Source organism: Ranitomeya imitator, chromosome 4, assembly GCF_032444005.1.
Source record: "Ranitomeya imitator isolate aRanImi1 chromosome 4, aRanImi1.pri, whole genome shotgun sequence".
Classification (NCBI taxonomy): domain Eukaryota; kingdom Metazoa; phylum Chordata; class Amphibia; order Anura; family Dendrobatidae; genus Ranitomeya; species Ranitomeya imitator.
In genome coordinates, this window is record NC_091285.1 from 394,881,966 (window position 1) to 394,898,147 (window position 16,182).

A 16,182-nucleotide genomic window follows, 5' to 3' on the forward strand; every position below is an offset into this window, starting at 1 on the left:
ACATTGTACTGTAAACGCATGGGAAACTGCTGCGGATCCGCAGCGTGTGCACATAGCCTAATTCAGGTCAGTACAAGTATGCAGATACTGAACATATATAGTGGGTTTTTTTTGTCTTGTTTTTATATGTAAATGGTGAAAAATGTGGAAATTTGCATGTATTTTTTTTTTTTTGCACCATAAGTCAACTTTTTTTACTGTTACCATTTTGGAATAGATACGATGTTTTGATCTCCTTTTATTGCAATGTTGCATTTTTTTTATTATCATAATGGGGCAAAAGAGTGTAATTTGAATGCGAGTTCTTTTCCATATTTTTTTACCCTTTCTTTTTTTTTTTAACTTTATTCAATAGTCCCTTTAGGAGACTTGAAGCTGTGATTGTTTGATCACCTGTGTTATACATAACAGGGCTTCAGCACAGCTATGCGTTGCAGAAATCATGATCTCCTATGAACGCCGGCTGGATGAATGACGCACTGCCGGCTGGTGCCTGTTAAAATCCTGCTGTCAGTGATTGACAGCAGGATTTAACTGGTTAACAGTTGCAGGAAGAGCACCGCTACTCCTATGGCTGCGAAAGGCACATGATGACTGCTTAAATTAGTCCTCATTTGCAGGGAAAGAAGCCCACAGAGTGTGAGCCCACATCAAAGTCAGGGACACAACATATGATGTAAACATACGTGATGTCGTGAAGGGTTAATAACCTTGGTCGCTCTTTGCAGCCACTGTAGTTCATCCATGTCCTTTATAATCTTTATTTTTATGTAGCGCTAACATATTCTGCAGCGCTTTTCAGGTTGCACACATTATCATCGCTGTCCCCGATGGGGCTCACAATCTAAATTCCCTATCAGTATGTTTTTGGAATGTGGGAGGAAACTGGAGTACCCGGAGGAAACCCACGCAAACACAGAGAGAACATACAGACTCCTTGCAGATGTTGTCCTTGGTGGGATTAGAAGCCAGGACTCCAGCGCTGCAAGGCTGCTGTGCTAACCACTGAGCCACCGTGCTGCCCCACACTGGAGACCATAACTGTTCACAGTATTCGTGTAAGTGAGGCTGCACTGGTGACCTCTTTTAATGCATCCCATTATCCCATTATTTGATTAGCCCCATTGGCAGCAGCAATTCAGGAAACCTTTTTTAGTCTTGGAATATCTTGAAAATATGTGGTAGTAATTAGGATATTTGGGGGCTACTTAATTAGTTAAATTCTTTTTGACCCAAGTTGTTGACATCCTTTCAGCCCAGGTAGAACCCTTGTGATATAACGTTATCAGTGCTACATCTGATTTATAGTCACAATATGTATAGTCCTCGCTATAGTCCAGAGCAGCAGCGGTGAAGAATTTGGTTTGGGGCATGTTGTAAATTTGACTCTTTGCATTTACAGGAGACCCCTGTCTACACAGAATTAAATAGAGAAAACGAGGAAGAGAAAGGTATGTTTCCATTATTTTTGATATTTGCTTCTTTTTTTTTTTTTTTAAGGGTATGTTCCCACAGACAGTAAATTCTGCATACATCCGCAGCGTCCAAATGTTACAGTATAGTGGATGTGTGCACCGATATCTGCGGAGATGGACATGCGGCGCGTCTCTCCAGACCGCAGCATATCAATTTATTTTGCAGAGTCACTAGTCTCCGCAAGATAAATGTCACCCATACAATGTATTGGCGCAGTGATTCTGCACGGTTCAGTGAACACATACGGAATTACCTGCGTTCAAAAGTCAGCAGCTTTTTGGCCGCAGCGGACATGTGCTTCTTCCAAAGCGCAGCCCATTACTGACCATGGGGACGTAGCCTAAGTGTTCAAAATAATCTCTGACCAGTTGAGTTTTCCCTTTTATAACGTAACCACAGGTGCAAAGAACTCTTAGGCTATGTGCGCACGTTTCCTATTTGCTTGCAAAAATTTCTGCAAGGTTTCTGCATCTCTTGGCAGAAAAACGCAGCTAGAAATGCATGCATTTTTGCATGTTTTTTTTTTTTCTTCATGCGTTTTTGTAAATCCATAGAGCTAAATAAAGATATATTATTTAAAAAAAAAATTGATGTCATTTCCTTGTTCAACCTCTTCAGCCAGATACCTTCATTAACTCCTTTCTGACCTCGGACGGGATAGTACGTCCGAGATCAGATCCCCTGCTTTGATGTGGGCTCCGGCGATGAGCCTGCATCAAAGCCACGACATGTCAGCTGTTTTGAACAGCTGACATGTTCGCGCAATAGCGGCGAGTGGAATTGCGATCCACCTGCCGCTATTAACTAGTTAAATGCCGCTGTCAAACGCTGACAGCGGCATTTAACTACCGCTACCGGCCGCGCAGCGATGCTTCAGGATAGTAACCATAGAGGTCCTTTAGACCTCTATGGTTACTGATGCCGGTTTGCTGTGAGCGCCACCCTGTGGTCGGCACTCATAGCAGGCCTGTAATTAAGCTACATAGGAGCGATCATCAGATCGCTCATATACACATATTTGGTAATGCGTCAGAATCACCCGATCTATCAATAAAAAAAAGATTAACCTGATCGCTAAATGGCATAGTGAGAAAAAAAATTCGAAACACCAAAATAATGTTTTTTTGGTCGCTTTGACAATTCATTAAAATGCAATAACGGGCGATCAAAAGAACTTATCTGCACCAAAAAGGTATCACTAAAAACGTCAGCTCAGCACACAAAAAATGAGCCCTCACCCGACCCCAGATCACGAAAAATGGAGACGCTACGTGTGTCGGAAAATGGCACAATTTTTTTTATTTTTTTTTTTAGCAAAGTTTGGAATTTTTTCACCACTTAGATAAAAAATAACCTAGACATGTTTGGTATCTATGAACTCGTACTGACCTGGAGAATCATGATGACAGCTCAGTTTTAGCATTTGGTGAACCTAGCAAAAAAGCCAAACAAAAAACACGCATGGGATTGCACTTTTTTTGCAATTTCACCGCACTTGGAATTTTTTTCCCATTTTCTAGTACACATCATGGTAAAACCAATTATGTTGTCAACTCGTCCGGCAAAAAATAAGCCCTCAGATGGCCATATTGACAGTAAAATAAAAAAGTTATAGCTCTGGGAAGGAGGGGAGTGAAAAACAAAAACAGAAAATCCCAAGGTCATGAAGGGGTTAATATTAAATGCACGCACACACACACGCCTATGTAGGAGCATTAATATAATTAACCTACATATGCTGTAACAAAAAAGCAGATATCTGCGTGAAATGCAAAATATATATATGTGTGTGTGTGTGTGTGTGTGTGTGTGTGTGTGTGTGTGTGTGTGAATATATATATTAATATATTATTTTTTTTTTTATTTTTTTTTTTTTAATTGTGTGGGCTCCCACATCATTTTAACAACCAGCAGAGAGAAAGCTGAGGACTGATGTTAATATTCTGGAAGGAGCCAATAGCCAAAGGTTCCCAAGCTATTAATGTCAGCCCACAGCTGTTTGCTTAGCCTTTACTGGCTAGTTTTACAAGGGAACCCCAGAAAAAAATTGACATGGGGTTCCCCTATAAAATCAAACCAGCAAAGGCTAGGCAGACAGCTGTGGGCTGATATTAATAGCCTGGGAAGGGGTCATGGATATTAACATCCCCCCCTCCCCAGGCTAAAGTCATTTGCTCTAAGCCTCCCCAGAAATGGCGCATCTTTTAGATGCGCCAATTCTGGCACTTAGCCTCGCTCTTCCCACTTACCCTGTAGAGGTGGCAAGTGGGGTAATATTTGTGGGGTTGATGTCAGCTTTGTATTTTCAGGTGACATCAAGCCCACATATTCGTAATGGAGAGGCGTCTATAAGACACCTATCCATTACTAATCCTATAGTTACATGATAAATAAAGACACGGCCAGAAAAAAGTCTTTTATTTGAAATAATCACACCGACTCCTTCATTGAATCTAAATTTACCATACTTACTGAACACCTAATCCCCAACGTATTTGCAGAAAATAAAACGCGAGTGCGGACGGAAATTTACGGATCATGTGCACAACACTTCAGGATTGTCATTGAATTACTTTTCTTTAGTATTCCATTGCGTTTTTGGAGCATTTACGCACGTCAAAAAACACAGCAAAAACGCATCATATACACATAGCCTTACTCTAATATGTACAGTATGTATGTTGAGGGAGCTGTGCTTTTATGCTGAAACCTCTGTTCAGTTTGTAAATGGATGCGGCTGCACCTCGCCTTGAGGAAAGTGGATCAAAAATCTTTGTATTTGTAAAAACTGGCACATTCTATGGATATGCCGTTATTAAACATTTAAAGGGAATCTGTCAGTAGGATCACCCTTCCTAAGCCGTCTATATGAACATGTGGAGCATAGGAAGCTGGATAACATGATATCTGTGATCTGAAGTCTTATTATAGAGAAATTCTTTTTTTTTTTTTCTTACATGTGAATGAGCTGTTGGGGATTATGGGCCGGACACTGATCTGCATGAGAATCTGCCTCTGGAGATTACTGTACATGAAAGAGGGAGTTACCAGTGTGAGTACATCGGACTGCACTCAGGTGAAATTTGAGTGCAGTCGATGTTTCACATGTACCCATAGATTTGTATGGGTGCGGTGATCTGAATATCGGACCACTTGCAGCAGGCTGTGAGTGTTTTCCCATCTCGAATCAGCATTCGAAAATAATCGCTGATCTGCATTGCCCGGTAGAGTAAGATTGGGCCCAGTGCTATGCGATAAAACATCAGCTGTGTTAAACGCCAGTGTATATAGTCAGCTCTGCAGTGAGATCAGGAGAGCAGAGAACATGTAATCCCCCCCTTTCATTCATAAGAAGAGCTCATTTACATGGGCAAAATATTTGGCTTTCTCTGGAATAACAGACAAGTTGCGCTCTGTAGTGCTAAGGCATAGAAATCTGAAATCTGAATAGCATTCCTGCTCTAGATTAGAATTGCTAAGAATCTCCACGGTTTTCTTTTCTAGAGCAGTACTGCTCTTCATAGTCCATATGTTACATAGTTGGATGCTTTAGCACTACAGAGAGCAACGTTATTTGTTGTATATAGAGATGGCTGCTCCTAGTTCGCACCTGTACACACCAGTCAGTTTTTTGTTATTTCTTTGGAATAAAACATCAGATTGCAGATATCAAGATATAATTTCATCCATTTTCCTATGACCACATGTCCATATAGACGGCTTAGGAGGGTAATTCCCTTTAAATCCCCTCCATTTCATATGCAATGGTGGTGTGTGTGTAGTATATCCAGAGACATCATTCCTCCTGCCCTTTCCATACAGTATAACAACGATTGGTGGTATTTAATACGCAGCCCCCATCCCCAAACCTCTCTTTCTTGGCTCTCTGCTTGGGCATGGAGTATGCTGGTGACTGATGCCGCCAGCTGTGTCTGACATCTCTATTCACTCGACTAGCAATCCAGCATGTGACACTACAACTCCCAGCATTTCCAGAGGCCCACAGTTTGTCTGGTGTCTGGACATGTTGGGCGTTGCTTTCACAACAGCTGCAGTGTTTGCCGCTCTCTGCACTAGACTGTGCCGACATCTTGCTACAGAAAGGGAACCTGGCATGTTGTACATATGGTCCGATCTGTAAGGGAGAAGCAGGGCAGAATGTGTGTGGGGAAAAAATCAGTATGACTTGTATTTTATTCATTGAAATCCCTGGTGTTTGTATATTAGTCCAATGGGCGGTCCTGATCAGTGAGTGACAGTTAGCTCCCTGTATGATTGTGATATCAGTCACTATATAGGACCGCCCACTGGACTCACATATATAAACCTCAGGCATCACTTCTTAGGTCTCGTGCTGCCAACTTTTTGGTTTATTAACTTTACCCGGGTTTTTCAGGTCAGCGGGGCTTTAGTTTGTTTTTGTTTGTTTTTCTTCTTTGTCTTCTTCGTCTTCCCACTTGACACACATTAAGAACTCTATAAGGCTACGTTCAGATTAGCGTTGCGCGCCGCTGCGTCGGCGACGCAATGCACGACGCACGAAAAAACGCGTTTTGCGACGCGTGCGTTGTTTTTTGACGAAAATCGGACGCAAGAAAAATGCAACTTGTTGCGTTTTCTTGCGTCCGACGCTAGCGTCAAAAACGACGCACGTGTCGGAAAACGCAACAAGAAAAACGCATGCGTCCCCAATGTTAAACATAGGGGCGCATGACGCGTGCGTCGCCGCTGCGTTTCCCGTCGGGAAACGCTAATCTGAACGTAGCCTAAACTATGTAAATCCTGACATGGCAATACAATTATGACCTTACTTTTTTTTTTTTTTTTTTTTCCAACGCACTTTTCTTTTTCCGAATAAAACCATAGACTGATATTGTAAAGATTTTCCTCTTCCTTGTATCTTAGACCAGTTGCTCAGTGTTTAATTTTTGTTTTTACTCTTCAAGTGGTGTTCAATTTGGGCAAAGGAGCAAGTACATCAGGACAGCCGTCTTCGAAGTCCAGGTGAGCTTTTTCTTCTGAAGTGGATTTTTCCAAGCTGCTCGTCATCTGGGGCTTACCTCCCAATCTGATTCTCCTGCAGCAGTTCACTAGCGGCCAATGCACTGAAATCCGCTACACTGCCTGGGCCTGTAAAAAGAAAAGATGCAACGCCGGGCCAGACCAAAGAGAAGAAAAAGAAATCCGCTCTTGAGGAAATCATTGAGGTAAGTATGACTTGGTGTATTAGCGTTCTGACCGTGCAGGGAAACATACATAGGTTCTTTCACTGTGAATGATTGAAGTGAACGCCCACTTGGCTCTGTACAGCATCTGCATGATCGCTGCCATCCCTGCTGTAGTCCTGTTCAGCATCTGGGTCATTGTCCGTGGTACTGAATGCATTGAGCTGGGGGCAATCACTGGCCTGATTCAGATCCAACTGCCACAGGCTCCTCTAGCCCGGCATGGAAAGGACATGACCATTGTGGTAATATGACATGTTACATATAGAGGTGGGTTCACAGTCTCTCCTGTGGCTCCTGGTCTTTTCCACTAATATATATCTTTGTTTTTTTATATATAGATGGAAGAGAAGAAAAAGAAAACTGAGCGAACAGACTTCTGGTTGCAGCCGGTAAGCAGCCCATTCAGTCTCCTGTAGTTCATGTATGATCTTCACGACTTTCAACACTTGTGATTCGAATCCTAAGACTAGAGTTTAGATTTTGGCATCCTATTAGTGTTGGTCCGGTTTCACAGCTTAAACCAAGAATGATGACTTGTAAAATCCTATATCTAAATCCTTGTAGTATTACAGCGTATTATTTAGAATTGGTGACTTAAAACCAAGTCCTAGGTCTTCCTGGTGAAACTGGAGGTACTATCTAAAACACAGAATCTTACCTTTCAAATGATACCTGGCTCCAAACTGTAGTTACAAGATTTAGGGTAGCTCTTCTGTTGTTAAGAAGCAGGACAGGAAGTTTTATATCCTGATTTCATGCTTTTTTGATCTGTAATCTGAAAACAGTATGAGGTAGGGGTAGAACACCGATTTGGTCGATTTCTCTTATCAAGCTTCATGGTTTTGTTTGTTTGCAATGATTGTTTTAGCGTCAGTAGTTTATCATTGCTGGACATGGCGGCATGTGTTTGTGACACGCCCTCTCCTGAGATGGGCAGCTCACTGCCTATGGACATTGTATATACAGAGCCTGGTGTGGGTGGGATTAGCTTCCTCAGCTCTGCTGTATTGTTAAATCTAAAAGCTCTGATTGTGAGAACGGCTGCACCCAGTAATCTAAGTGATACATCTTTGGATTCAGCTTCTCTTTGCCTACATCATGCTGCTCTCAGATTTGGGAGCAAACACCTGCTGATAGATTCCCTTTAAGGGAAGAAAGAAGGCATCAAGTGATTACAGGAAGTGGGGGTGAGAAGTAGGGAGGGCAAATATTCAGGAACTTTTTCTCACGTTATCACCCTACTTGCCAATAAGCGGGGATATGCTCTCTGTCACATATAAGGGGATCTTTGTCATTGTAGTGCTGTTTATTAACAACTTAGGTTTCGGATCTGTTCAATTCTGGTAACTACATTAAGACATGAGATTTAGACATGGCATATACACAAACACTACATATGATGGACTGGTATTTTAGTAGGATTGATGAAGCGAAGTTTCTCCTTGGCTCAGACACAAACATGCTATTTTATACAATTTGAACAGTGCGTCACACTTAAATGCAGAATTGTATTTAAAGACATGAGTGGCCTTTATATAATGTATAAGGTGTCTGCTTCCAGAAAAAATTTAGATATAGCAGTATAATATTTTTAATTTCTGACTTGGTTGATTTGTGAATGTCAAGTGTTGCCTTCGTATAACAAAAGGGTTATATCGCTTTTGTAGTGCGTGTCCTATATAACTTGTTATTCCAACTGATGATAGATTATTCATTAATCAGTACGCTTAATTTTAACCGTTTGCCTGGTATGTATTTGGTGAATGCTTACAGTTTCTGCAATATACCGTATTATTAGTGGATGTTTTTGCTCAGTTCTATTTAAAGGCATCGAGTGTCTCTGAGGGTATGTGCACACGATGCGGAAAACGCAGCAGTTTCCCATGAGTTTACATTACAATGTAAACCTATGGTAAACAAAAAACGCTGTGCACATGCTGCGGAAAAAAACGCATGGAAACGCAGCGGTTTACATTCCGCAGCATGTCACTTCTTTCTGCGGATTCCGCAGCGGTCTTACACCTGCTCCATAATAGAAAACCGCAGTTGTAAAACCACAGTGTAAATCCGTGATAAATCTGCAGCAAAAATGCAGCGTTTTTGCTGCAGATTTATCAAATCTTCTGCGGAAAAATCCGCAGTGGACCATTATAGGTGTGCACATAGCCTAAATGTTCCCTATGATTGCCATACTCGATGTTAAAGGTGTTTTCTGGTACCAGAAAACTCCTGTCTACAGTTTGTTTAAAAAAAAAAATACAATTTTTACTCACCCTCCCCTGGTCCAGCACAGAGTCTCTAACTCTGCTCCTGGTGTCGCTTATTGTTTGCAATGCTGATATCATGCCAACAGCGATGTAACCAATCTGTGAACTCACCAGCTTGTGCCGTTAATGTAGGCAGAGCCGCTAAGGCTAAGTTCACACTTGCGTTTGGCTGCGTACTTCCTCCCTTAAGCTTCGCCTACTTCTGCATGCGTCCTGCGTACCTATCTTTAACATTGGGTACGCAGGGACATGTGTTGTATGCACATGCTTCTGCATGCGGCATTTTAACGTGCCCGCCGACCACTCAGGAACACAACATGTGTCCGACCAGCCAAACGCAAGTGTGAACCCGGATATTGGCTACCAATGTGACGTCAGCACTGCAGACAATAATAGACAACCAGAGCCGCAGTAGCGACTCCATCAAGATCCGCACAGTGTGAGTAAAAACTGAAGAGGGATTTTGCTGTCTTTAACAGGGTCTGTAACTCTACTGTACTTCTGCTTTTATTTACTTTTTGGTTTTAATTTACTTTTTAGGAAATAGTTGTGAAAATTGTAACAAAGAAGTTGGGGGAGAAATATTACAAGAAAAAATCTGTAGTGAAGGTAAGGCAGTTGTTCCAGATTAGGCTGGACTTCACGTGAATTTGTCTCCTACTGTGATCATATGGCACAGCACACTGTAATAAAAGGCTGAAGCTTGCTTCTGGAGAGCTTGACATGTCCACATATTCTTCTTTAGGAGGTGATTGATCGGTACACGGCAGTAGTGAAGCTTATTGATTCAGGAGACAAATTGAAGCTGGATCAGACCCATCTAGAAACGGTCATCCCTGTTCCAGGTGAGCGTGCTCTTCCTCGCTGATGTCACTTCTGGAAGTCCCCGCTATGCAAACTGCGGCTTAGGCCTCTTTCACACTTCAGTTATTTGGCATCAGTCTAAAACCGCCATTTTCCTCAAATAACGGATCCGTCATTTTTTTTTGACGGATCCGTTATTTTCCCATAGACTTGCATTAGTGACGGATTGTGACGGATGGTCGTCCGTTCCATCCGCCACGCGACGGATCCGTCGAAATTTGGCGGACGTTTTCTGAAAATAGACGGACATTGGAACGTTTTTTGTCACCGCTGAAATGGCGGATCGCGACGGATCCGTCGCGTCCGCCATTCCATAGAATGGCCGCCTATGGGCGACGGATCCGCCGCAACAGTTTTTTCGGCGGATCCGTCGCCCCAATCCGTTTTTTCAATTGCGCATGCTCCAAAAAGTAGATACTTCTCCCAGACAACCCCCAAGTAACGGATCCGTCAAAAAAACGGATCCGTTAGGACCGTTTTCGCAACAATTGTGACGGATCCGTCAATCCGTCACTATGTCGGTAGTGACTGACGCCAAAAGACTGAAGTGTGAAAGAGGCCTTAGTTGGCATCTTTTTAACCACAATAAGGAAACAATAACAATTCATTAAAATAAAAGTTGTAGAATTTACGTATAGAGATGGTGGAACAAGAAAATGGCCACATGCCCAGGTGAAAGTTAAATTATGATCTGCCAGGCAATCTTGTCATTGTGGAGGTTTCTTACATAGCTTAGATAAATGGTAATTATTGATCCTTGTCTTTATATACTAGGGAAGCAAGTTCTAATCCTCAATGGGGGATACAAAGGAAACCTTGGCATCCTGGAAAGTATAAATGAAAAAAGCTTTTCTGCTACAATAGTCATCGACTCGGTAAGTGTTCATGGATGGGATAATGTCTGTAAAGCGCTGTGGAATTAATGATGCTATAGAAGTGAGTAAAATTAATAAAATGTTACTGAACTTGTAAATGTATCTATGATCAACCCCATCCACACATTTGAACTTACTATTCCGTCCAAGTAGGAGACATTTAATCAATTTGCCATGACCAAGCATCCTGATACTCATACAGGCTGCTATGTAGTAGACCACTGGGAGCCCACTTTAAATGTCGGGATCATGGAAACGCTATTCCCAACCATCTCTCCTTGGATGCTGTGGTTTATCGTCCCCCATTCACATTAGACTAATAGCGGCTGATCCCATTGATATCAGCAATACTCTAATCTGTAATAGCGCTGATCAACTGATGGATCTGGTGTGTCCGATTTCCGACTGCCGAATGCCCCGTTCTCCCTTAAATAAGCCACCCATAGAAATGCCTATCGGAGGCTTTTGCATAGACAATACATGAGCGCTCGGCCATGCAAGCACTCCTGTGTGTGAGACAGACTGTCAAATGGCCAAAGTATCGTTTGACCAACGTCCACATAACGCATATAGCTATCATTATAATGTGTACACATTGAAGATGTTTGACAGAGGGAGAGGACTCCTTCTGTCAGCCTATTATGCACAATCACTGATTGCTAATGGGTTGCCATGGCTGCCAGGGGCCTCAGAAAGGCTCCCACCCCCCAGGTCTGCCATAAAAAAAGCCTATAAGGCTGTTCCTCTGTGTATCACTAAAAGACCATAATGCTTGGAACATGTACATTCCAAAACATTAATAATATGGTCAAGAGATCTCCGCTTCAAGCCTCCTCGTGGGGCTACAATAAATTGTGAAATAAAACGATAAAGTTGAAAACCGTTACAATAAAAAGATAAATACAAAAATAATTTAAAAAATCCACTAGACTGCAGCTATAATGACAAAAGGCTTCCTTTTTTTTTTAAGTTACTTCATACGAAAAATAAAAAGGTTATGCGATATGCCAACACAGAATGAAAAATAAAGAGCTTTGTGGATGTTTAATTTGCATTAGGAAGCAGAAGTTAATAAAAAAAAAAAAAAAAAAACCTGAAAAGTCAGTTGTTGTTTTTTTTACTTTTATCCTGTTATGTTCTTTCTTCTATCTTCTTTCTGGCTGGGTCTTCCATTTATTAGGCGCTATTATGGCGTGGGCAGGCCTAGTGAATGGGAGTCACGTCCAGAGACGAAGATGGAAGAAAGAGCTGGTTGGAGGACCCATGGCGGGACAGGAGTAAGAAAAGGATAAAGGAGCGGTGAGAATGACATTTTATTTGTTTTACTTTTTCTCTGCACTCCATAATGTAGCAAAATGGCAGCCAAATCAAATAACTAAAAAATGAAGGCAAATTTTAATACTCGCCCCCAATCGCTGATTTCTTCTGACCAGCCATCTCATCTGTATGAGGGTGTCTGGATTTTCCCTTCATGTTGAGGATAGATGGCAGGTTGCTAACAGATGGTCAACAGCATTTTTGGTGCCAAAGATATTTCATCGAATTTAGGGTATTTTTGGGGTGCTGATTCTGAATATGTCATCAGTTTTGCCAGATTGGCTCAAGTTTTTGAGATTTTTGGTATCTTATTTATAGCACTTGTTGGTAAATGCGACGCATCATCTCATTAATTTCTTTGGATTAGTACTTGAACTGAGCAGTTCTCAATATAGTTTTGTGTTAATTAGTGTTCTAAAAGTTTGTTCATAGCTTGATTTTTGCACTAACTTTATGTTGTTGTCTGTTTTCCAGTGAAAAGCATGAACTCATCAAGAAGAAGTTGTCTTAACGATCCAGACTCATTCTGTTACATTTGTGGTGAATACACACTGCCAAAACATAGAAGAAACATAACAGACTTCGTAAAAAAAGTGTATTTTGCCTATTTTGGGGTTATGCTTGGGGACCAAGACAAGTTTTGGGCACCACACATAGTGTGCAAAGCATGTATCGAATTATTACGAAAATGGAGCCTTGCCGTGTGCACAAACAGTGGTTTGTGACCACATATGAGGTATCGTTGTACTCAGGAGAAATTGCCCAACACATTTTAGGATCCATTTTATTCTGTTGCCCATGTGAAAATGAAAAAATTGAGGCTAAAATAAATTTTTTGTGAAAAAAAGTACTTTTTCATTTTTACGGATCAATTTGTGAAGCACCTGGGGGTTCAAAGTGCTCACTATGCATCTAGATAAGCTCCTTGGGGGGTCTAGTTTCCAAAATGGGATCACTTGTGGGAGAGCTTCAAAGTTTGAGCACACAGGGGCTCTCTGGATCGTTAAGACAACTTCTTCTTGATGAGTTCATGCTTTTCACTGGAAAACAGACAACAACATAAAGTTAGTGCAAAAATCAAGCTATGAACAAACTTTTAGAACACTAATTAACACAAAACTATATTGAGAACTGCTCAGTTCAAGTACTAATCCAAAGAAATTAATGAGATGATGCGTCGCATTTACCAACAAGTGCTATAAATAAGATACCAAAAATCTCAAAAACTTGAGCCAATCTGGCAAAACTGATGACATATTCAGAATCAGCACCCCAAAAATACCCTAAATTCATTAAAATATTTTGGACACCAGAAAAATTTTTTTTTGTTGTTGACCTGTGTTAATCTTTCACAACAGCAGACTCCACCTAAATTGGAGGATCTTTGATAAGTAATCTAATTATTTGCATAAGATAGGTTCCCAAAATGTCCGTATTATATTATTTTGCCATAAATGTATAGTTTGTTGGCAAGGTCTCCCTAGTAATGTAAAGAGTGTGCTGTCCGCTATCTTGTCTTATTATGAAATCTTGTTAGATGAAGACTGTTGATATTGTACAGAAGATTTAACAAGGATTTGTGACATTTTCTATATTTTCCATTACAGGGCCCACTCAAAGGCCGAAAGGTGGACAGCCTCCCATATGAGGATTTTTCCAAGGTGGCATGATTTATGCGATGCTGCCAGAAAAATACAAAACTCTACTGTGTCAGGGTTTTCCTAGATTGTACATGTGTATAGAGAATGTGCCGAGGAGGATGGTCTGCTAGCTGCAGCTTGAGTCTTCCTATTTCCTGGCTTCTGTGTCTTTATCTCTCGGAATATTCTTCACACTTGGAAAAGCTTTTTTGATGTTGGAATATCCGGAAATAAAATTAATTTTATAAGAGCTATAAAATGTATTTGTTTCATTTTGCCCAACTATTTTTTCGTATTTTATTTTGCTGGACTTGTTAAATGATGTTTGCCAACCCTAACTGACAGTATAAACGTGGCGCGTATCCTTGTTTGGGATAAAAAACCCTCTAAAAATCGCACCCTTTTGTGTTCTGATCACTGCCTAAGTATTAAAGTAATTGAAGCTTAATCAAACATGCTAATTAGGGCACTTGGTGCACCCTTGGTGTGGCCAAGAAGCTCGGGCACCATTGCACCCACTGGTTTTGCATGCCTCACCTCCCTTATTAGTGACTGACAGCACTTGCATGCTTGGATAGCACTGTCTGCAAAGAAAGCTCAGGAATGCCAGGGAGGGAGGTGAGGCATGCAAAACAAGTGGGCAGAACAGTGCACTGAGCCTCTTGGCCACACCAAGGGTGCACCCTAATTAGCATTATTTATAAAACTTTAGTTTCTGCTGAATGGCGTCAGCAAAGAGAACACGAAAGGTGTGATTTTATTTTATTTTTTATTTTTTTTATAGGGGTTTATATCCCCTACAAGCTTATAATATAATTTAGAAAGCATGGTACATAAAAGGGGTAAAAAAAAAAAAAAGTTTGGGGTTCAGAGTTTACAACCGAACCCTGTGAAAGTCCACAGTAAATCGAGATGTAAGTAACAGTATTTAGAGTAACGGATTAGTTTATATGCTTTGCAAAATCTGTAACAAATCTGCAGTAGCCGAAACCTTTGACTTCTTCAGCTACTGGACCTCCATATATGCCATAAATGATTTAGGTTTGAAGAGACCGGGTGAGTCCGATGTGGCCCTTGGCTGCTCCCCAACCCACGTGATTGACAAGTCTCTCCCTATGTGCACATACATTGGAGAGACCTGTCAAATATCTAGAGTGAGGAAGGGAGGATCTCGCTGAGAACTGAATTTTACTCCTCGTCTCCTGACCAGATCTTCAAACTATGTTTTATCTGAAACGCTGAATCATTTCAAAGAAGAACGTTCCAGGCTGCAAGCCATAATTTGGGCATCATGAAATGAATGCTAGGTTCCCCTTTAAAGGGTCTTTTGTATTCTTTTTCTTATGGGGCTAAGAATTTGCAGGCAGGTAGTTGCAAGTTACCTGCATTTTGTGCCCGACACTGGCTCAGAGCAATTACGGACTCGCCTGCCGGTGATTCTGCGGCCTGTAGGTTCAATGTCCCGGATAACCCCTTTAAGGCAGAAGGCGGAAGCCGAAACGTGCGTCAGGGTGGACACCACTTGGATGAAGGAGTTATACTAATGTAAGTGCACCATTAACTCTTTTATAACACTCTTTATACTACTAGGTGACACACCAGACATGGGCACATGACGAGTCCTTTTTTCCTTATAATATATATAGTTCTACTTCGTTCCTTAGATGTATGAATATACTAAATAGAGGAGTGCATTGACACTCTATCCCCTTTCTTTTGTCCCTGTAAAATGGCAATTGATTAATGTACTGTTGGCTTTTTTTGGACTCATTTGTTTATTTATTATATGTTCACTTGTCACCTTCCTTCTTACATCTCCATACCCCATGAGGGCATCCTTGTTCTTGATTTTTAATTGCTCTTTTTAAATGTCATTGTGCTGACACCCCTGTTGCTGCTATAAATAAAATATAAATCATCCCAAAATAAAGAATGTGCAAAAAAAGACCGTGTATAAAATTATTTTATTAGAAATATTATCTAATATATAAAGCTGTGTGTGTGTGTGTGTGTGTGTGTGTGTGTGTGTGTGTCCGGGATTGGCATCTGAACAGTCGCAGCTACAGCCACAAAATTTTGCACAGTCACACGTCTGGACCCCGAGAGCGTCATAGGCTATGTTGTGAGGTGAAATTTGAACCCCACGCTTTCCTATTCACCAAACAATTTTGCCCCTATCTACACAATGGGGAAAAAGTGAAAGGAAAAGTGTTGGAAGCAAATTGACAGCTGCCAGATGTGAACAAGGGGGACTTAAAGAGTGAGAGTGATGGCGCCTAAGAGAATATACCGTACAGTTGCTACGGTGGGGCCCCGACATGGGATACTCGCCACACACGGGGATATGAACACACACACAAAATGCGCCACACACTACCACGTGCTTGAACACATATACCACCCTCAGCACACATTTCACCACACATACACCAACTTCGCCACATAAAAGTTGAAACACAAAAGTCGCCGCTCAAAACTCGCCACGTGCAAAACTCGCCACACGTGCAAAACTCAC

General features: G+C 41.3%; 1 protein-coding gene across 2 annotated transcripts in view; it reads left to right on the top strand.

Annotated features, from left to right (window-relative positions):
• KIN (Kin17 DNA and RNA binding protein) overlaps positions 1-13,916 on the top strand; it is a 35,896-nt gene extending 21,980 nt beyond the window's left edge. Inside the window, exons 6-13 of one of the 2 annotated variants that reach the window (XM_069765304.1) lie at positions 1,403-1,451; positions 6,423-6,480; positions 6,560-6,683; positions 7,043-7,093; positions 9,512-9,580; positions 9,717-9,816; positions 10,610-10,710; positions 13,635-13,916. In XM_069765304.1, the coding sequence (XP_069621405.1) occupies positions 1,403-1,451; positions 6,423-6,480; positions 6,560-6,683; positions 7,043-7,093; positions 9,512-9,580; positions 9,717-9,816; positions 10,610-10,710; positions 13,635-13,697 (615 nt within the window). In that variant the 3' untranslated portion in view covers positions 13,698-13,916. The remainder of the gene's footprint in view (positions 1-1,402; positions 1,452-6,422; positions 6,481-6,559; positions 6,684-7,042; positions 7,094-9,511; positions 9,581-9,716; positions 9,817-10,609; positions 10,711-13,634) is intronic. The other variant, XM_069765305.1, reaches the window with a different exon arrangement.
• Positions 13,917-16,182: the final 2,266 nt, after the last annotated feature.